Here is a 22,476-nt window from a genome sequence, read left to right on the forward strand (position 1 = left end):
TAGCCAGTGACCCCCTCCCCCACCCTGTGTAATACCCAGTAACCCCTTCCCCACCCTGTGTCATAACTAGTGACCCCCTCCCCCACCCTGTGTAATACCCAGTAACCCCCTCCCCCACCCTGTGTAATAGCCAGTGACCCCCTCCCCCACCCTGTGTAATAGCCAGTGACCCCCTCCCCCACCCTGTGTAATACCCAGTAACCCCTCCCCCACCCTGTGTAATAACTAGTGACCCCCTCCCCCACCCTGTGTAATACCCGGTGACCCCCTCCCCCACCCTGTGTAATAGCCAGTGACCCCCTCCCCCACCCTGAGTAATGCCCAGTAACCCCCTCCCCTACCCTGTGTAATACCCAGTGACCCCCTCCCCCACCCTCTTTAATACCCAGTAACCCCCTCCCCTACCCTGTGTAATAACCAGTGACCCCCTCCCCCACCCTGTTTAATACCCAGTGAAACACACTCCCACCCTGTGTAATAACCAGTGATCCCCTCCCCCCCTGTTTAATACCCAGTGACACACTCTCCCACCCTGTGTAATAACCAGTGACCCCCTCCCCCACCCTGTTTAATACCCAGTGAAACACACTCCCACGCTGTGTAATAACCAGTAACCCCCTCCCCCACCCTGTATAATAACCAGTGACCCCCTCCGCCACCCTGTGTAATAACCAGTGACCCCTGCCCCACCCTGTTTAATACCCAGTAACCCCCTCCGTCACCCTGTGTAATAACCAGTGACCCCCTGCCCCACCCTGTTTAATACCCAGTAACCCCCTCCGTCACCCTGTGTAATAACCAGTGACCCCCTGCCCCACCCTGTTTAATACCCAGTAACCCCCTCCGTCACCCTGTGTAATAACCAGTGACCCCCTGCCCCACCCTGTTTAATACCCAGTAACCCCCTCCACCACCCTGTGTAATAACCAGTGACCCCCTCCGCCACCCTGTGTAATAACCAGTGACCCCCTCCGCCACCCTGTGTAATAACCAGTGACCCCCTCCCCCCCTGTTTAATACCCAGTGAAACACACTCCCACCCTGTGTAATAACCAGTGATCCCCTCCCCCCCTGTTTAATACCCAGTGACACACTCTCCCACCCTGTGTAATAACCAGTGACCCCCTCCCACACTACTCCAGGTAACCTGTTTGGAATGACTTGACATTGAGTGGGTCTGTCCTGCTGTTCTAGGGAGATGTTAGTGCTGCTGTGAGTGATGACGGAGAGATGCTGATGTTCTGCTTGGACCTGGAATATTTCCTATTGTAAATGTCAGTGTGAAGTACTCTTATTGATTGGGTGCCAGTGCTGTTACATTGTTAAGGCTTCTCCAGAACCTCAAATCAGCCTAATTTCAAACCAGTGCCTGACATTTTGAAATATGTTTTAATTGTCCCTTTTTTTCTCTTTTGTCTGTCTTGCCTTGTTCTGCTTGCCGTGGATCCTTGCTTTTTATTGCTATTTGTTGCTTGACTATCTCCTCCCCTTTTGCCCCCACTCTCCCTCAATGGACTCCCCATGTCCCCACTCCCCACTCTTCCCTTGGCTAAACACCATTTCTCCATGCTGACAGCGGCCAAACCTCTCAGATGAAGAATATCCTGGCCAACAGCCTTACAGCAGTCAAAGGGATGTCTCACAACTCACTACTGTCCCTCAGTGGAAACAGGTAAATATCTACCGATGAACCTCTACTGCAGAGCTCATGTGTACTGATCAGGGTCAGCCTGTTTAACTGTTAAGAAGTAGTGTTTCCAGCCACTACTTACCTTCAGGCCAGAGGACCCTCACTGGAAGGATGGTAAGTTCCTGAGGTTTTTGCCTCCAAGCTGCATATTCAGGATGCACATAATAAGAGTGCAAAGATTTCACCTGAATACAAAGCTAATGTGTGCATGGATAGGGTTCAGGAAAAATAGACAGCAGACATCATCCTAGCTGGGAATGGAATTATGTGATGTACTCAACTTTTACTGCAAAAGCCCATCCAGTTAGCTTCCCTGTGTCTTGTTGATAGAAGCTGAGTATTCAATGCAAAGCTTATGGTAACAAATTTGGAGTTTGATTGAGTTTCAGACAGAGTTGATGTGTGACAATAATATCTTCCCAGTTTGACACAATTGATCTGCACTGTACCTGCCCTTGGAGTGTTTGATGGGGATAGTGTAGAGGGAGTTTTACTCTGTATCTAACCCTTTTTTTTTAAGGTGGCCTCTATATTCCAGGCCCTTTTTATTCTGAGGGGGCCTTCAATCCCCAGGCCCCCTTTATATAAATTTTAAATAACTAACTTTATTAAAAACAGATAAATAAAACAAAGCTCAAGTTAAAATGCCATTCTCGGCATCGATGATGCACTCCAGTCCCTGCGGTGCCCACCGGTCGCGGAAGGCCTCAAGCGTCCCGGCGGACACCACATGCTCCTTCTCCAGGGACACCCGGGTGCGAACGTAACCTCGGAAGATGGCCAGGGAATCGGGGCGGACAGATACCCTGACGGCCCGCAGCCAGAACCTGTGAATTGCCACCTTGGCCAGGCCCAGGAGCAGACCGACGAGGAGATCCTCCTCCCGGCCCACGCCCCTCTGCACCGGGTGCCCAAAGATCAGGAGCGTGGGACTGAAGTGCAACCAAAACTTGAGGAGCAGCCCCTTCAAATACTCGAACAGGGGCTGCAACCTCGCACACTCCATATAAACATGGAACACTGACTCGACCAGGCCGCAGAAGTTACAGGCGGCCTGGGAGTCCGTGAACCTACTTAAAAGTCCATTGCACGGGACTGTCCTGTGCAGCACCCTCCACTCCAGGCTCCGATGTTAAGGGGAGGACTCCCACGTAGAGAGATCTCCACCAGGGTTTCCCCTCACCTCCAGATGGTAACATGGACCACCAGGGCGTGTCCGGCCGGCTGACGAGGGTGAGGAAGTAGAGAGTGTGCAGGAGCAGCCCATATAGAAAACCCCTCCCTGCCGTGTGGAATGGCACAGAGGGTATTTTCGAGAGGCGGCTCGGGTTGGTGTGGAACCGACTCCCGAGGAGGGTTTTGGGGCCTGTGTCCGATGAGCAGTTCCAGCCAAGCGGGGTTCAGCTCGGCCGGGAACGCTCCACATTCCCGAGTCCCCTCGTCACCCGCAGTGAAGGGCATCCCAGGGGGTTTGGCTACTCCTCCGCCCGTAGGTCCATTCCTAGAGCTAGCTGCCCAGACAGCCGAGGCGCTCTCCTCCGCTGGTGGGGGAGCGCCCTGACTGGAGGTGACCATGTTCCAGACTCTGAAAGGATCCCGGTAAAAGACAGGCAGCTCCTTCAGAGAGGCGCGGCTAACAGTCTCCGCCGGGAGCTGTGTGTCGTCTTGAAGGCAGTGACACTGGCAGAAAAAATACGTCGCCAGCGCACACCATTTGGGAGGATGCTTGATGTACAGGTATCTCTGCAGGGTCAAAAGGTGGAGAATCGCAGCCTGGGTGCAGACGCACACCAGAGACTGGCCGTTCTCCTCAATTGGGAGACTCAGGACCGATGCAGAGATCCAGTGTTTCTGCATGTCCCAGAAGAAATCGACAAGCTTATTCTGGATCTTGGTGGCAAATGCTGGGGGCGGGGCCAAAGTGACCAACCGGTACCACAGCATTGAGGCCACCAGTTGGTTTAGACCAGCGCTCGTAGGTAACTTTCGCCTCCAACTCCTGCCATTTTTCCGGCCACGCTTCCGTAGTGGGGCAAAGGTGGACTTCCAGATAGAGGAGGTAAGTGGTACTCCACGCAAAAGGTGTTTACTCCTCCGATAGGGAGTCCACCCGCCACTGACCCACCGGGAACATTTCTCCCAATCGCTCCTCGCGGAGGACATGGCAGAAAAGATCTGCTGGCACTCGTGCATCCTCCACAAGTCAACAGGTTCTGTGACCGCAAGGAGCACGTCTTCAGGGTAGGCCAAGAGGATGACCCGCATGGCTGGCCTGCGCAGAGCCAAACCCGCCAACCTCCTGCGAAGCAGGCACAGGAATGGCTCCACACAGATGGTGTATAATTGGCTGGACATGGGGCATCCCTGACGTACTCCTCTCCCAAACAAAGGGGCACCATCAAGGACTCGTTAACTTTGACCAGACACTGCAGCAGCGTATAAAAGTTGAACCCAGGACACAAAATGCGAGAGTGAAGAGTAATTTGGCTAGATTTGTGCTGACATTGTATCTACAGCTGACTGAACATTGTCGTTTCCATTGTACTGTTGTAACATCTGGTTTCTCGCACTGTATTTCTGAATAAAGAGAAGAGATGTACTGCAATTGCGACCCTGTCCCAAGAAGGTTATAATGCTTCCATGGCCTGTTCCGGGGCCATCTCATGGCACAAAGGTGACATCACAGCATGGCATTGCAAGCTTCATGCGTGTATTTCTGGCTGATGTTAATGATTTCTGACCTCCCACCCCCCCAAACCCCCACTCATGTCTCTTCTTAACCCTTGGTCCCTCCTTTCCACTCTGCTTGATTTACACTAGATTCAGACAATCATTCACCTCTAAATCAACTCTTGCAGGGTGGACAATTAACACCAATAACTCCATTCTAATCTCTTCTGTCACAGTGAATTTCTGTGTAGTTTTACAAAGTATGTTGTTTTTCTGCAGAGTGACCCATTAGGGACATCGACTCTGTTCATCTTTAGGGGGTATCCAACCTGTGCTTTATCTAACCCTGTTTTTTTTTCTTTTATTTTTCATTTTTTTTCTTTTTTATTCTTCTTCCCTGGGAGTATTTGATGGGACAGTGTAGAGGGAGTTTTACTCTGTATCTAGAGGGAGCTTTACTCTGTATCTAACCCCGTGCTGTACCAGCCCTGGGAGTGTTTGATGGGACAGTGTAGTGGGAGTTTTACTCTGTATCTAACCCCGTGCTGTACCAGCCCTGGGAGTGTTTGATGGGACAGTGTAGTGGGAGTTTTACTCTGTATCTAGAGGGAGCTTTACTCTGTATCTAACCCCGTGCTGAACCAGCCCTGGGAGTGTTTGATGGGACAGTGTAGAGGGAGCTTTACTCTGTATCTAACCCCGTGCTGTACCAGCCCTGGGAGTATTTGATGGGACAGTGTAGAGGGAGCTTTACTCTGTATCTAACCCCGTGCTGTACCTGTCCTGGGAGTGTTTGATGGGACAGTGTAGAGGGAGCTTTACTCTGTATCTAACCCCGTGCTGTACCAGCCCTGGGAGTATTTGATGGGACAGTGTAGAGGGAGCTTTACTCTGTATCTAACCCCGTGCTGTACCAGCCCTGGGAGTATTTGATGGGACAGTGTAGAGGGAGCTTTACTCTGTATCTAACCCCGTGCTGTACCAGCCCTGGGAGTATTTGATGGGACAGTGTAGAGGGAGCTTTACTCTGTATCTAACCCCGTGCTGTACCAGCCCTGGGAGTATTTGATGGGACAGTGTAGAGGGAGCTTTACTCTGTATCTAACCCCGTGCTGTACCAGCCCTGGGAGTATTTGATGGGACAGTGTAAAGGGAGCTTTACTCTGTATCTAACCCCGTGCTGTACCAGCCCTGGGAGTATTTGATGGGACAGTGTAAAGGGAGCTTTACTCTGTATCTAACCCCGTGCTGTACCAGCCCTGGGAGTATTTGATGGGACAGTGTAGTGGGAGTTTTACTCTGTATCTAACCCCGTGCTGTACCAGCCCTGGGAGTATTTGATGGGACAGTGTAGTGGGAGTTTTACTCTGTATCTAACCCCGTGCTGTACCAGCCCTGGGAGTATTTGATGGGACAGTGTAGTGGGAGTTTTACTCTGTATCTAACCCCGTGCTGTACCAGCCCTGGGAGTATTTGATGGGACAGTGTAGTGGGAGTTTTACTCTGTATCTAACCCCGTGCTGTACCAGCCCTGGGAGTATTTGATGGGACAGTGTAAAGCACCTATCCTTCACCTATTAAACTAATGCTGTACCTAAACTGGCACCTCTGCAGCAACCCATTGTAATATATGAGAAGGCAATGTCTGATCCAGTCCCACTGATTAGTTAGGCATCAGCTGTAACATCACATAATGACTGTTTATCTGAATCTCTCATTGTTGTGTGCCTAATATTCCTAATCTTTCAATATGTTGTCTATCGTATCCTGACTTGTCACCTGCCCTATGTGTTGTATCTCAAGACTCCAGCTACACTTTGTCATATAACAAACAATTCTGTCTGGAATGTTTAGCGCGGTTTAGTTCTTGTGATAAAGATTTGTTCTGTTTGTGACATTCTGTTCTTCAGACTGAGGTAAAGCCGGCAGATGTGCAGTTGGTCAGGTGCCAGGCCTCTGCTCCTCCCTCTGTACCATCACTAAACACTCTCCGACAGGTACTGCCCCAATGTGAGGGCTTGGCACAGCACGACAATGCTCTGTATGGCCCGCTTCTCTATTAACTCACTGCTAATGGTCAAATAAAACTATGTGATCAATGACCATGCACCCGTTCTGATTTCTGTGAGTCGTGTACCACACTCACAGTTGTGTTATGGGAGTGATGTATCACACTTGCTGTTGTGTTACAGGAGTTATGTCTGACACTCACTGTTGTGTAATGGGAGTCGTGTATCACACTCGCTGTTGTTTAATGGGAGGCTTATATCACACTCACTGTTGTTTAATGGGAGGCTTATATCACACTCACTGTTGTGTAATGGGAGTCATGTATCACACTCACTGTTGTTTAATGGGAGGCTTATATCACACTCACTGTTGTTTAATGGGAGGCTTATATCACACTCACTGTTGTGTTACAGGAGTCACATATCACACCCACTGTTGTTTAATTGGAGTCATATATCACACCCACTGTTGTTTATTTGGAGTCATATATCACACCCACTGTTGTTTAATGGGAGTCATATATCACACCCACTGTTGTTTAATGGGAGTCATATATCACACCCACTGTTGTTTAATTGGAGTCATATATCACACCCACTGTTGTTTAATTGGAGTCATATATCACACCCACTGTTGTTTAATGGGAGTCATATATCACACCCACTGTTGTTTAATTGGAGTCATATATCACACCCACTGTTGTTTAATTGGAGTCATATATCACACCCACTGTTGTTTAATGGGAGTCATATATCACACCCACTGTTGTTTAATTGGAGTCATATATCACACCCACTGTTGTTTAATGGGAGTCATATATCACACCCACTGTTGTTTAATTGGAGTCATATATCACACCCACTGTTGTTTAATGGGAGTCATATATCACACCCACTGTTGTTTAATGGGAGTCATATATCACACCCACTGTTGTTTAATTGGAGTCATATATCACACCCACTGTTGTTTAATGGGAGTCATATATCACACCCACTGTTGTTTAATTGGAGTCATATATCACACCCACTGTTGTTTAATTGGAGTCATATATCACACCCACTGTTGTTTAATTGGAGTCATATATCACACCCACTGTTGTTTAATGGGAGTCATATATCACACCCACTGTTGTTTAATTGGAGTCATATATCACACCCACTGTTGTTTAATGGGAGTCATATATCACACCCACTGTTGTTTAATGGGAGTCATATATCACACCCACTGTTGTTTAATGGGAGTCATATATCACACCCACTGTTGTTTAATTGGAGTCATATATCACACCCACTGTTGTTTAATGGGAGTCATATATCACACCCACTGTTGTTTAATTGGAGTCATATATCACACCCACTGTTGTTTAATTGGAGTCATATATCACACCCACTGTTGTTTAATGGGAGTCATATATCACACCCACTGTTGTTTAATTGGAGTCATATATCACACCCACTGTTGTTTAATGGGAGTCATATATCACACCCACTGTTGTTTAATTGGAGTCATATATCACACCCACTGTTGTTTAATTGGAGTCATATATCACACCCACTGTTGTTTAATTGGAGTCATATATCACACCCACTGTTGTTTAATTGGAGTCATATATCACACCCACTGTTGTTTAATTGGAGTCATATATCACACCCACTGTTGTTTAATGGGAGTCATATATCACACCCACTGTTGTTTAATTGGAGTCATATATCACACCCACTGTTGTTTAATGGGAGTCATATATCACACCCACTGTTGTTTAATTGGAGTCATATATCACACCCACTGTTGTTTAATTGGAGTCATATATCACACCCACTGTTGTTTAATTGGAGTCATATATCACACCCACTGTTGTTTAATTGGAGTCATATATCACACCAACTGTTGTTTAATGGGAGTCATATATCACACCCACTGTTGTTTAATTGGAGTCATATATCACACCCATTGTTGTTTAATGGGAGTCATATATCACACCCACTGTTGTGTTACAGGAGTCACATATCACACCCACTGTTGTTTAATTGGAGTCATATATCACACCCACTGTTGTTTAATTGGAGTCATATATCACACCCACTGTTGTTTAATTGGAGTCATATATCACACCCACTGTTGTTTAATTGGAGTCATATATCACACCCACTGTTGTTTAATTGGAGTCATATATCACACCCACTGTTGTTTAATGGGAGGCTTATATCACACTCGGTGTGTTACGGGAGTCATGAATCACTCTTGTGTTCTGTGAGCCATGTTTCAAATTCTTTACTGCAATAATCATGGGTGATTTTAATCTTCATTTAGTTTCGTTAATCAGATTGACAAAGGTAGCCTGGAAGATGAGTACATAGAGCATATTTAGGACAGTTTCTTCGAGCAGTACATTCTAGGGAGCAGACTATTTTAGACCTGGTAACGTTCAATGAGACAGAATTAATTAATGACCTCACAGTGAAGGAGCCTCTAGGCAACAGTGATCAAAACATGATAGAATTTTACATTCAGTTTGAGGGTGTGAAGTATGGGTCTAAGATTATTGTCTTAAACTTAAATAACAGCTATTACAAGTGTATGAGGACAGAGTTGGCTAAAGTGAACTGGGAAAATAGATTAAAAGATAGGACAGTTGAGAAGCAGTGTCAGATGTTTAAGGGTATGTTTCATAACTCTCAGCGAAGATATGTTTCATTGAGAAAGAAAGACTCGAGGAGAAGGACACACCATCCGTGGCTAACTAACGAAGTTAAGGATAGTATCAAATTGAAAGAAAAAGTGTACAATACTGTGAAGATTAGTGGTAGGTCAGAAGATTGGACAGATTTTAGAAACCAGCAAAGAATGACTAAAAATAAAAAGAGGGAGAAATTAGAGTATGAGAGAAAGCTAGCTAGAAATATAAAAACAGATAGTAGGAGTTTCTACAAGTATTTAAAAAGGAAAAGCGTAACTAAAGTGAGCAGTGAGCATTGATCCTTTAGAGGTGAGTCTGGGGAATTAATAATGGAAAACAAGGAAATGGCAGAAACATTGAACAGATATTTTGTATCTGTCTTCACTGTCAAAAACACAAAAGAAATCCCAAGAATACTTGAAAATCACAAGGTAAAAGGGAGAGAGGAACTTAAAACAATCACAATCACTAGGGAAAAGGTACTGGGAAAACTATTAGTATGAAAGGCTCACAGGTCCCCTGGATCTGATGGCCTGCATCCAAGGGTCTTAAAAGAAGTGGCTGCAGAGATAGTGGATGCATTGGTTGTAATCTTCCAAAATTTCCTATATTCTGGAAAGGTCCCAGCAGATTGGAAAACTGCAGCCTCTGTTCAAGAAAGGAGGGAGACAGAAAACAGGAACCTATGAGCCAGTTAGCCTAACATCTGTTATAGGGAAAATGCTGGCATCCTTTATTAAGGAGACAATAGCAGGACATTTAGAAAATCATAATGCAATCAGGCAGAACCCGTATGCTTTTATGAAAGGGAAATCGTGTTTGACTAGTTTATTAGAGTTCTTTGAGAAGTAACAAGTAAGATGGATAGAGGGGAACCTGCAGATGTGGTGTACTTGGATTTCCAAAGGCATTCGATAAGGTGCCATATCAAAGGTTACTACACAAAATTGCTACACAAAATAAGAGCTCATAGTATAGGGGGTAATATTAGCATGGAGAGAGGATTGGTTATCTAACAGGCAGCAGAGAGTAGGGATAAATGGGTCATTTTCAGTTTGGAAAGCCGTTACTGGTGGAGTGCCAAAGGGATCAGTGCTGGGGCCTCAACTATTTACAAGCTATATGAATGATGGATGAAGGGACCGAATGTATGGTAGCTAAATTTACAGATGACACAAGTATAGGTCGGAAAGTAAGCTGCCAAGAGGACATAAAGAATTTACATAGTGATGTAGATAGGTTATGTGAGTGGGCAAACATTTGGCAGATAGAGTATAATGTGGGAAAATGTGAATTTGTCCACTTTGGCAGGAAGAATAGAAAAGCAGATTATTATTTAAATGGAGAGAGACTGCAGAACTCTGTGGCAAAGAGGGATCTGGGTGTCCTGGTACATGAATCACAAAACGTTAGTATGCAGGTACAAAAAGTGATTAGGAATGTTGGCATTTATGGTAAGGGGAATCGAGTATAAAAGTGTTGCTAACGCTGTACAGGGCCTTAGTTAGACCACATCTGGAGTACAGTGTACAGTTTTGGTCTCATTACATAAAAAAGGATATAATTGCATTAGAAGCAGTTCAGGGAAAGATTGTTTGACTGAATCCTGGGATGAAGGAGTTATCTTATGAGGAAAGCTTGAACAGGTTGGGCCTTTATCCACTGGAGTTTAGATGAATGAGAGGTGATCTGATTGAAACATTAAGATTCTAAGAGGACCTAACAGGGTGAATGCTGAGAGGATCAATTCCCTTATGGGGCACAGTTTAAAAATTAGGGGTTTTCCATTAAGATGGAAATGAGGAGAAATTTCTTTCCCTCAGAGAGTCGTTAGTCTGTGCAATTCTCTTCCCCAGAGAGCAGTGGAGATTGGGTCATTGAATATATTCACACTTGTGTATCACACTCGTGTTACTAGAGGCATGTATCACACTCACTGTTGTGTTACAGGATTCATGTATCACACTCACTGTTGTGTTACAGGAGTCATGCATCACAGTCACTGTTGTGTTACAGGAGTCATGTATCACACTCACTGTTGTGTCACAGGATTCGTTTATCACACTCACTGTTGTGTTACAGGAGTCATGTATCACACTCGTGCTACAAGAGTCGTGTATCACATTCACTGTTGTGTTACAGGAGTGTCATGTATCACACTCACTGTTGGGTTACAGAAGTCATGTATCACACTCGTGTTACAGGAGTCATGTATCACACTCACTGTTGGGTTACAGGAGTGTCATGTATCCCACTCACTGTTGTGTTACAGGAGTCATGTGTCACACTCACTGTTGTGTTGCAGGAGTCATGTATCACACTCACTGTTGTGTTACAGGAGTCATGTATCACACTCATGTTACAGGAGTCATGTATCACACTCACTGTTGGGTTACAGAAGTCATGTAACACACTCGTGTTACAGGAGTTGTGTATCACACTCACTGTTGTGTTACAGGAGTGTCATGTATCACACTCACTGTTGTGTTACAGGAGTCATGTATCACACTCACTGTTGTGTTACAGGATTCGTGTACCACACTCACTGTTGTGTTACAGGAGTCATGTATCACACTCGTGCTACAAGAGTCGTGTATCACATTCACTGTTGTGTTACAGGAGTGTCATGTATCACACTCACTGTTGGGTTACAGAAGTCATGTATCACACTCGTGTTACAGGAGTCATGTATCACACTCACTGTTGGGTTACAGGAGTGTCATGTATCCCACTCACTGTTGTGTTACAGGAGTCATGTGTCACACTAACTGTTGTGTTGCAGGAGTCATGTATCACACTCACTGTTGTGTTACAGGAGTCATGTATCACACTCATGTTACAGGAGTCATGTATCACACTCATTGTTGTGTTACAGGAGTCGTGTATCACACTCACTGTTGTGTTACAGGAGTCGTGTATCACACTCACTGTTGTGTTACAGGAGTCGTGTATCACACTCACTGTTGTGTTACAGGATTCATGTATCACACTCGTGTCACAGGAGTCATGTATCACACTCACTGTTATGTTACAGGAGTCATGTATCACACTCACTGTTGTGTTACAGGAGTGTCATGTATCACACTCACTGTTGTGTTACAGGAGTCATGTATCACACTCACTATTGTGTTACAGGAGTCATGTATCACACTCATGTTACAGGAGTCATGTATCACACTCACTGTTGGGTTACAGAAGTCATGTAACACACTCGTGTTACAGGAGTTGTGTATCACACTCACTGTTGTGTTACAGGAGTGTCATGTATCACACTCACTGTTGTGTTACAGGAGTCATGTATCACACTCACTGTTGTGTTACAGGATTCGTGTATCACACTCACTGTTGTGTTACAGGAGTCATGTATCACACTCGTGCTACAAGAGTCGTGTATCACATTCACTGTTGTGTTACAGGAGTGTCATGTATCACACTCACTGTTGGGTTACAGAAGTCATGTATCACACTCGTGTTACAGGAGTCATGTATCACACTCACTGTTGGGTTACAGGAGTGTCATGTATCCCACTCACTGTTGTGTTACAGGAGTCATGTGTCACACTAACTGTTGTGTTGCAGGAGTCATGTATCACACTCACTGTTGTGTTACAGGAGTCATGTATCACACTCATGTTACAGGAGTCATGTATCACACTCATTGTTGTGTTACAGGAGTCGTGTATCACACTCACTGTTGTGTTACAGGAGTCGTGTATCACACTCACTGTTGTGTTACAGGAGTCGTGTATCACACTCACTGTTGTGTTACAAGATTCATGTATCACACTCGTGTCACAGGAGTCATGTATCACACTCACTGTTATGTTACAGGAGTCATGTATCACACTCACTGTTGTGTTACAGGAGTGTCATGTATCACACTCACTGTTGTGTTACAGGAGTCATGTATCACACTCACTGTTGTGTTACAGAAGTCATGTATCACACTCACTGTTGTGTTACAGGAGTGTCATGTATCACACTCACTGTTGTGTTACAGAAGTGCCATGTATCACACTCACTGTTGTGTTACAGGAGTGTCATGTATCACACGCACTGTTGTGTTACAGGGGTGTCATGTATCACACTAACTGTTGGGTTACAGGAGTGTCATGTATCACACTCACTGTTGTGTTACAGGAGTGTCATGTATCCCACTCACTGTTGTGTTACAGGAGTGTCATGTATCCCACTCACCGTTGTGTTACAGGAGTGTCATGTATCACACTCACTGTTGTGTTACAGGAGTGTCATGTATCACACTCACTGCTGTGTTGCAGGAGTCATGTATCACACTCACTGTTGTGTTACAGAAGTCATGTAACACACTCGTGTTACAGGAGTTGTGTATCACACTCACTGTTGTGTTACAGGAGTGTCATGTATCACACTCATGTTACAGGAGTCATGTATCACACTCACTGTTGGGTTACAGAAGTCATGTAACACACTCGTGTTACAGGAGTTGTGTATCACACTCACTGTTGTGTTACAGGAGTGTCATGTATCACACTCACTGTTGTGTTACAGGAGTCATGTATCACACTCACTGTTGTGTTACAGGATTCGTGTATCACACTCACTGTTGTGTTACAGGAGTCATGTATCACACTCGTGCTACAAGAGTCGTGTATCACATTCACTGTTGTGTTACAGGAGTGTCATGTATCACACTCACTGTTGGGTTACAGAAGTCATGTATCACACTCGTGTTACAGGAGTCATGTATCACACTCACTGTTGGGTTACAGGAGTGTCATGTATCCCACTCACTGTTGTGTTACAGGAGTCATGTGTCACACTAACTGTTGTGTTGCAGGAGTCATGTATCACACTCACTGTTGTGTTACAGGAGTCATGTATCACACTCATGTTACAGGAGTCATGTATCACACTCATTGTTGTGTTACAGGAGTCGTGTATCACACTCACTGTTGTGTTACAGGAGTCGTGTATCACACTCACTGTTGTGTTACAGGAGTCGTGTATCACACTCACTGTTGTGTTACAGGATTCATGTATCACACTCGTGTCACAGGAGTCATGTATCACACTCACCGTTATGTTACAGGAGTCATGTATCACACTCACTGTTGTGTTACAGGAGTGTCATGTATCACACTCACTGTTGTGTTACAGGAGTCATGTATCACACTCACTGTTGTGTTACAGGAGTCATGTATCACACTCACTGTTGTGTTACAGGAGTGTCATGTATCACACTCACTGTTGTGTTACAGGAGTGCCATGTATCACACTCACTGTTGTGTTACAGGAGTGTCATGTATCACACGCACTGTTGTGTTACAGGGGTGTCATGTATCACACTAACTGTTGGGTTACAGGAGTGTCATGTATCACACTCACTGTTGTGTTACAGGAGTGTCATGTATCCCACTCACTGTTGTGTTACAGGAGTGTCATGTATCCCACTCACCGTTGTGTTACAGGAGTGTCATGTATCACACTCACTGTTGTGTTACAGGAGTGTCATGTATCACACTCACTGCTGTGTTACAGGAGTGTCATGTATCTCCCTCAGTGTTGTGTTACAGGGGTGTCATGTATCACACTCACTGTTGTGTTACAGGAGTGTCATGTATCACACTCACTGTTGTGTTACAGGAGTGTCATGTATCACACTCACTGTTGTGTTACAGGAGTGTCATGTATCACACTCACTGTTGCGTTACTGGAGTGTCATGTATCACACTCACTGTTGTGTTACAGGAGTGTCATGTATCATACTCACTGTTGTGTTACATGAGTGTCATGTATCACACTCACTGTTGTGTTACAGGAGTCATGTATCACACTCACTGTTGTGTTACAGGAGTCGTGTATCACACTCACTGTTGTGTTGCAGGAGTGTCATGTATCACACTCACTGTTGTGTTACAGGAGTCATGTATCACACTCACTGTTGGGTTACAGGAGTGTCATGTATCACACTCACTGTTCTGTTACATGAGTGTCATGTATCACACTCACTGTTGTGTTACAGGAGTCATGTATCACACTCACTTTTGTGTTACAGGAGTCATGTATCACACTCACTGTTGTGTTGTAGGAGTTGTGCATCACACTCACTGTTGTGTTACAGGAGTCATGCATCACACTCACTGTTGTGTTGCAGGAGTTGTGTCTCACACTCACTGTTGTGTTACAGGATTCATGTATCACACTCACTGTTGGGTTACAGGAGTCATGTATCACACTCGTGTTACAGGAGTCATGTATCACACTCACTGTTGTGTTACAGGAGTGTCATGTATCCCACTCACTGTTGTGTTACAGGAGTGTCATGTATCCCACTCACTGTTGTGTTACAGGAATCGTGTATCACACTCACTGTTGTGTTACAGGGGTGTCATGTATTACACTAACTGTTGTGTTACAGGAGTGTCATGTATCACACTCACTGTTGTGTTACAGGAGTCATGTATCACACTCACTGTTGGGTTACAGGAGTGTCATGTATCACACTCACTGTTGTGTTACAGGAGTGTCATGTATCCCACTCACTGTTGTGTTACAGGAGTGTCATGTATCCCACTCACCGTTGTGTTACAGGAGTGTCATGTATCACACTCACTGTTGTGTTACAGGAGTGTCATGTATCACACTCACTGTTGTGTTACAGGAGTGTCATGTATCTCCCTCAGTGTTGTGTTACAGGGGTGTCATGTATCACACTCACTGTTGTGTTACAGGAGTGCCATGTATCACACTCACTGTTGTGTTACAGGAGTGTCATGTATCACACTCACTGTTGTGTTACAGGAGTGTCATGTATCACACTCACTGTTGTGTTACAGGAGTGTCATGCATCACACTCACTGTTGTGTTACAGGAGTGTCATGTATCACACTCACGGTTGTGTTACAGGAGTGTCATGTATCACACTCAGTGTTGTGTTACAGGAGTGTCATGTATCCCACTCACTGTTGTGTTACAGGAGTCGTGTATCACACTCACTGTTGTGTTACAGGAGTGTCATGTATCACACTCACTGTTGTGTTACACGAGTGTCATTTATCACACTCACTGTTGTGTTACAGGAGCCGTGTATCACACTCACTGTTGTGTTGCAGGAGTTGTGCATCACACTCACTGTTGTGTTGCAGGAGTTGTGTATCACACTCACTGTTGGGTTACTGAAGTCATGTATCACACTCACTCTTGGGTTACAGGAGTGTCATGTATCACACTCACTGTTGTGTTACAGGAGTCATGTATCACACTCGCTGTTGTGTTGCAGGAGTCATGTATCACACTCACTGTTGTGTTACAGGAGTCATGTATCACACTCACTGTTGTGTTACATGAGTGTCATGTATCACACTCACTGTTGTGTTACAGGATTCATGTATCACACTCACTGTTGTGTTGCATGAGTTGTGTATCACAATCACTGTTGTGTTATGGGAGTCTTTCCCACTCACTGTTGTGTTGTGAGAGTCGTGTATCGCACTCAGTGTTGTGTTACAGGATTCATGTATCACACTCACTGTTGTGTTACAGGAGTCATGTATCACACTCACTGTTGTGTTGCAGGATTCATGTATCACACTCACTGTTGTGTTACAGGAGTCATGTATCACACTCACTGTTGTGTTACAGGAGTCATGTATCACACTCACTGTTGTGTTACAGGAGTGTCATGTATCACACTCAGTGTTTTGTTACAGGAGTGTCATGTATCCCACTCACTGTTGTGTTACAGGAGTCATGTATCACACTCACTTTTGTGTTACAGGAGTCATGTATCACACTCACTGTTGTGTTACAGGAGTCATGTATCACACTCACTGTTGTGTTACAGGAGTGTCATGTATCACACTCACTGTTGTGTTACATGAGTGTCATGTATCACACTCACTGTTGTGTTACAGGAGTCATGTATCACACTCACCTTTGTGTTACAGGAGTCATGTATCCCACTCACTGTTGTGTTGTAGGAGTTGTGTATCACACTCACTGTTGTGTTACAGGAGTCATGTATCACACTCACTGTTGTGTTGCAGGAGTTGTGTCTCACACTCACTGTTGTGTTACAGGATTCATGTATCACACTCACTGTTGGGTTACAGGAGTCATGTATCACACTCGTGTTACAGGAGTCATGTATCACACTCACTGTTGTGTTACAGGAGTGTCATGTATCCCACTCACTGTTGTGTTACAGGAGTGTCATGTATCCCACTCACTGTTGTGTTACAGGAATCGTGTATCACACTCACTGTTGTGTTACAGGGGTGTCATGTATTACACTAACTGTTGTGTTACAGGAGTGTCATGTATCACACTCACTGTTGTGTTACAGGAGTGTCATGTATCACACTCACTGTTGTGTTACAGGAGTCATGTATCACACTCACTGTTGGGTTACAGGAGTGTCATGTATCACACTCACTGTTGTGTTACAGGAGTGTCATGTATCCCACTCACTGTTGTGTTACAGGAGTGTCATGTATCCCACTCACCGTTGTGTTACAGGAGTGTCTTGTATCACACTCACTGTTGTGTTACAGGAGTGTCATGTATCACACTCACTGTTGTGTTACAGGAGTGTCATGTATCTCCCTCAGTGTTGTGTTACAGGGGTGTCATGTATCACACTCACTGTTGTGTTACAGGGAGTGTCATGTATCACACTCACTGTTGTGTTACAGGAGTGTCATGTATCACACTCACTGTTGTGTTACAGGAGTGTCATGCATCACACTCACTGTTGTGTTACAGGAGTGTCATGTATCACACTCACTGTTGTGTTACAGGAGTGTCATGTATCACACTCAGTGTTGTGTTACAGGAGTGTCATGTATCCCACTCACTGTTGTGTTGCAGGAGTCGTGTATCACACTCACTGTTGTGTTACAGGAGTGTCATGTATCACACTCACTGTTGTGTTACACGAGTGTCATTTATCACACTCACTGTTGTGTTACAGGAGCCGTGTATCACACACACTGTTGTGTTGCAGGAGTCATGCATCACACTCACTGTTGTGTTACAGGAGTCATGTATCACACTCACTGTTGTGTTGCAGGAGTTGTGTATCACACTCACTATTGGGTTACTGAAGTCATGTATCACACTCACTCTTGGGTTACAGGAGTGTCATGTATCACACTCACTGTTGTGTTACAGGAGTCATGTATCACACTCACTGTTGTGTTACAGGAGTCATGTATCACACTCACTGTTGTGTTACAGGAGTCATGTATCACACTCACTGTTGTGTTACATGAGTGTCATGTATCACACTCACTGTTGTGTTACAGGATTCATGTATCACACTCACTGTTGTGTTGCATGAGTTGTGTATCACAATCACTGTTGTGTTATGGGAGTCTTTCCCACTCACTGTTGTGTTGTGAGAGTCGTGTATCGCACTCAGTGTTGTGTTACAGGATTCATGTATCACACTCACTGTTGTGTTACAGGAGTCATGTATCACACTCACTGTTGTGTTGCAGGATTCATGTATCACACTCAGTGTTGTGTTCCAGGAGTGTCATGTATCCCACTCACTGTTGTGTTGCAGGAGTCGTGTATCACACTCACTGTTGTGTTACAGGAGTGTCATGTATCACACTCACTGTTGTGTTACACGAGTGTCATTTATCACACTCACTGTTGTGTTACAGGAGCCGTGTATCACACTCACTGTTGTGTTGCAGGAGTTGTGCATCACACTCACTGTTGTGTTACAGGAGTCATGTATCACACTCACTGTTGTGTTGCAGGAGTTGTGTATCACACTCACTGTTGGGTTACTGAAGTCATGTATCACACTCACTCTTGGGTTACAGGAGTGTCATGTATCACACTCACTGTTGTGTTCCAGGAGTCATGTATCACACTCCCTGTTGTGTTACAGGAGTCATGTATCACACTCACTGTTGTGTTACAGGAGTCATGTATCACACTCACTGTTGTGTTACATGAGTGTCATGTATCACACTCACTGTTGTGTTACAGGATTCATGTATCACACTCACTGTTGTGTTGCATGAGTTGTGTATCACAATCACTGTTGTGTTATGGGAGTCTTTCCCACTCACTGTTGTGTTGTGAGAGTCGTGTATCGCACTCAGTGTTGTGTTACAGGATTCATGTATCACACTCACTGTTGTGTTACAGGAGTCATGTATCACACTCACTGTTGTGTTGCAGGATTCATGTATCACACTCACTGTTGTGTTACAGGAGTCATGTATCACACTCACTGTTGTGTTGCAGGATTCATGTATCACACTCACTGTTGTGTTACAGGAGTCATGTATCCCACTCACTGTTGTGTTACAGGAGTGTCATGTATCACACTCACTGTTGGGTTACAGAAGTCATGTATCACACTCGTGTTACAGGAGTCATGTATCACACTCACTGTTGGGTTACAGGAGTGTCATGTATCCCACTCACTGTTGTGTTACAGGAGTCATGTGTCACACTAACTGTTGTGTTGCAGGAGTCATGTATCACACTCACTGTTGTGTTACAGGAGTCATGTATCACACTCATGTTACAGGAGTCATGTATCACACTCATTGTTGTGTTACAGGAGTCGTGTATCACACTCACTGTTGTGTTACAGGAGTCGTGTATCACACTCACTGTTGTGTTACAGGAGTCGTGTATCACACTCACTGTTGTGTTACAGGATTCATGTATCACACTCGTGTCACAGGAGTCATGTATCACACTCACCGTTATGTTACAGGAGTCATGTATCACACTCACTGTTGTGTTACAGGAGTGTCATGTATCACACTCACTGTTGTGTTACAGGAGTCATGTATCACACTCACTGTTGTGTTACAGGAGTCATGTATCACACTCACTGTTGTGTTACAGGAGTGTCATGTATCACACTCACTGTTGTGTTACAGGAGTGCCATGTATCACACTCACTGTTGTGTTACAGGAGTGTCATGTATCACACGCACTGTTGTGTTACAGGGGTGTCATGTATCACACTAACTGTTGGGTTACAGGAGTGTCATGTATCACACTCACTGTTGTGTTACAGGAGTGTCATGTATCCCACTCACTGTTGTGTTACAGGAGTGTCATGTATCCCACTCACCGTTGTGTTACAGGAGTGTCATGTATCACACTCACTGTTGTGTTACAGGAGTGTCATGTATCACACTCACTGCTGTGTTACAGGAGTGTCATGTATCTCCCTCAGTGTTGTGTTACAGGGGTGTCATGTATCACACTCACTGTTGTGTTACAGGAGTGTCATGTATCACACTCACTGTTGTGTTACAGGAGTGTCATGTATCACACTCACTGTTGTGTTACAGGAGTGTCATGTATCACACTCACTGTTGCGTTACTGGAGTGTCATGTATCACACTCACTGTTGTGTTACAGGAGTGTCATGTATCATACTCACTGTTGTGTTACATGAGTGTCATGTATCACACTCACTGTTGTGTTACAGGAGTCATGTATCACACTCACTGTTGTGTTACAGGAGTCGTGTATCACACTCACTGTTGTGTTGCAGGAGTGTCATGTATCACACTCACTGTTGTGTTACAGGAGTCATGTATCACACTCACTGTTGGGTTACAGGAGTGTCATGTATCACACTCACTGTTCTGTTACATGAGTGTCATGTATCACACTCACTGTTGTGTTACAGGAGTCATGTATCACACTCACTTTTGTGTTACAGGAGTCATGTATCACACTCACTGTTGTGTTGTAGGAGTTGTGCATCACACTCACTGTTGTGTTACAGGAGTCATGCATCACACTCACTGTTGTGTTGCAGGAGTTGTGTCTCACACTCACTGTTGTGTTACAGGATTCATGTATCACACTCACTGTTGGGTTACAGGAGTCATGTATCACACTCGTGTTACAGGAGTCATGTATCACACTCACTGTTGTGTTACAGGAGTGTCATGTATCCCACTCACTGTTGTGTTACAGGAGTGTCATGTATCCCACTCACTGTTGTGTTACAGGAATCGTGTATCACACTCACTGTTGTGTTACAGGGGTGTCATGTATTACACTAACTGTTGTGTTACAGGAGTGTCATGTATCACACTCACTGTTGTGTTACAGGAGTCATGTATCACACTCACTGTTGGGTTACAGGAGTGTCATGTATCACACTCACTGTTGTGTTACAGGAGTGTCATGTATCCCACTCACTGTTGTGTTACAGGAGTGTCATGTATCCCACTCACCGTTGTGTTACAGGAGTGTCATGTATCACACTCACTGTTGTGTTACAGGAGTGTCATGTATCACACTCACTGTTGTGTTACAGGAGTGTCATGTATCTCCCTCAGTGTTGTGTTACAGGGGTGTCATGTATCACACTCACTGTTGTGTTACAGGAGTGCCATGTATCACACTCACTGTTGTGTTACAGGAGTGTCATGTATCACACTCACTGTTGTGTTACAGGAGTGTCATGTATCACACTCACTGTTGTGTTACAGGAGTGTCATGCATCACACTCACTGTTGTGTTACAGGAGTGTCATGTATCACACTCACGGTTGTGTTACAGGAGTGTCATGTATCACACTCAGTGTTGTGTTACAGGAGTGTCATGTATCCCACTCACTGTTGTGTTACAGGAGTCGTGTATCACACTCACTGTTGTGTTACAGGAGTGTCATGTATCACACTCACTGTTGTGTTACACGAGTGTCATTTATCACACTCACTGTTGTGTTACAGGAGCCGTGTATCACACTCACTGTTGTGTTGCAGGAGTTGTGCATCACACTCACTGTTGTGTTGCAGGAGTTGTGTATCACACTCACTGTTGGGTTACTGAAGTCATGTATCACACTCACTCTTGGGTTACAGGAGTGTCATGTATCACACTCACTGTTGTGTTACAGGAGTCATGTATCACACTCGCTGTTGTGTTGCAGGAGTCATGTATCACACTCACTGTTGTGTTACAGGAGTCATGTATCACACTCACTGTTGTGTTACATGAGTGTCATGTATCACACTCACTGTTGTGTTACAGGATTCATGTATCACACTCACTGTTGTGTTGCATGAGTTGTGTATCACAATCACTGTTGTGTTATGGGAGTCTTTCCCACTCACTGTTGTGTTGTGAGAGTCGTGTATCGCACTCAGTGGTGTGTTACAGGATTCATGTATCACACTCACTGTTGTGTTACAGGAGTCATGTATCACACTCACTGTTGTGTTGCAGGATTCATGTATCACACTCACTGTTGTGTTACAGGAGTCATGTATCACACTCACTGTTGTGTTACAGGAGTCATGTATCACACTCACTGTTGTGTTACAGGAGTGTCATGTATCACACTCAGTGTTTTGTTACAGGAGTGTCATGTATCCCACTCACTGTTGTGTTACAGGAGTCATGTATCACACTCACTTTTGTGTTACAGGAGTCATGTATC

At 44.8% G+C, this 22,476-nt stretch overlaps 1 protein-coding gene across 6 annotated transcripts in view; it reads left to right on the top strand.

The window, feature by feature from the left end:
- Positions 1–22,476, top strand: part of LOC137379759 (protein-methionine sulfoxide oxidase mical3a-like) — a 1,360,716-nt gene that overhangs the window by 963,178 nt on the left and 375,062 nt on the right. For 5 of the 6 annotated variants that reach the window (XM_068051091.1, XM_068051094.1, XM_068051095.1 and 2 more), the window contains exon 16: positions 1,577–1,672. The exons of the other annotated variant lie outside the window; for it this stretch is intronic. In XM_068051091.1, coding sequence (XP_067907192.1) covers positions 1,577–1,672 — 96 coding nt within the window. The remainder of the gene's footprint in view (positions 1–1,576; positions 1,673–22,476) is intronic. 6 annotated transcript variants of the gene reach the window in all.

This window comes from Heterodontus francisci, chromosome 18, assembly GCF_036365525.1.
Source record: "Heterodontus francisci isolate sHetFra1 chromosome 18, sHetFra1.hap1, whole genome shotgun sequence".
In the NCBI taxonomy this organism is placed as follows: domain Eukaryota; kingdom Metazoa; phylum Chordata; class Chondrichthyes; order Heterodontiformes; family Heterodontidae; genus Heterodontus; species Heterodontus francisci.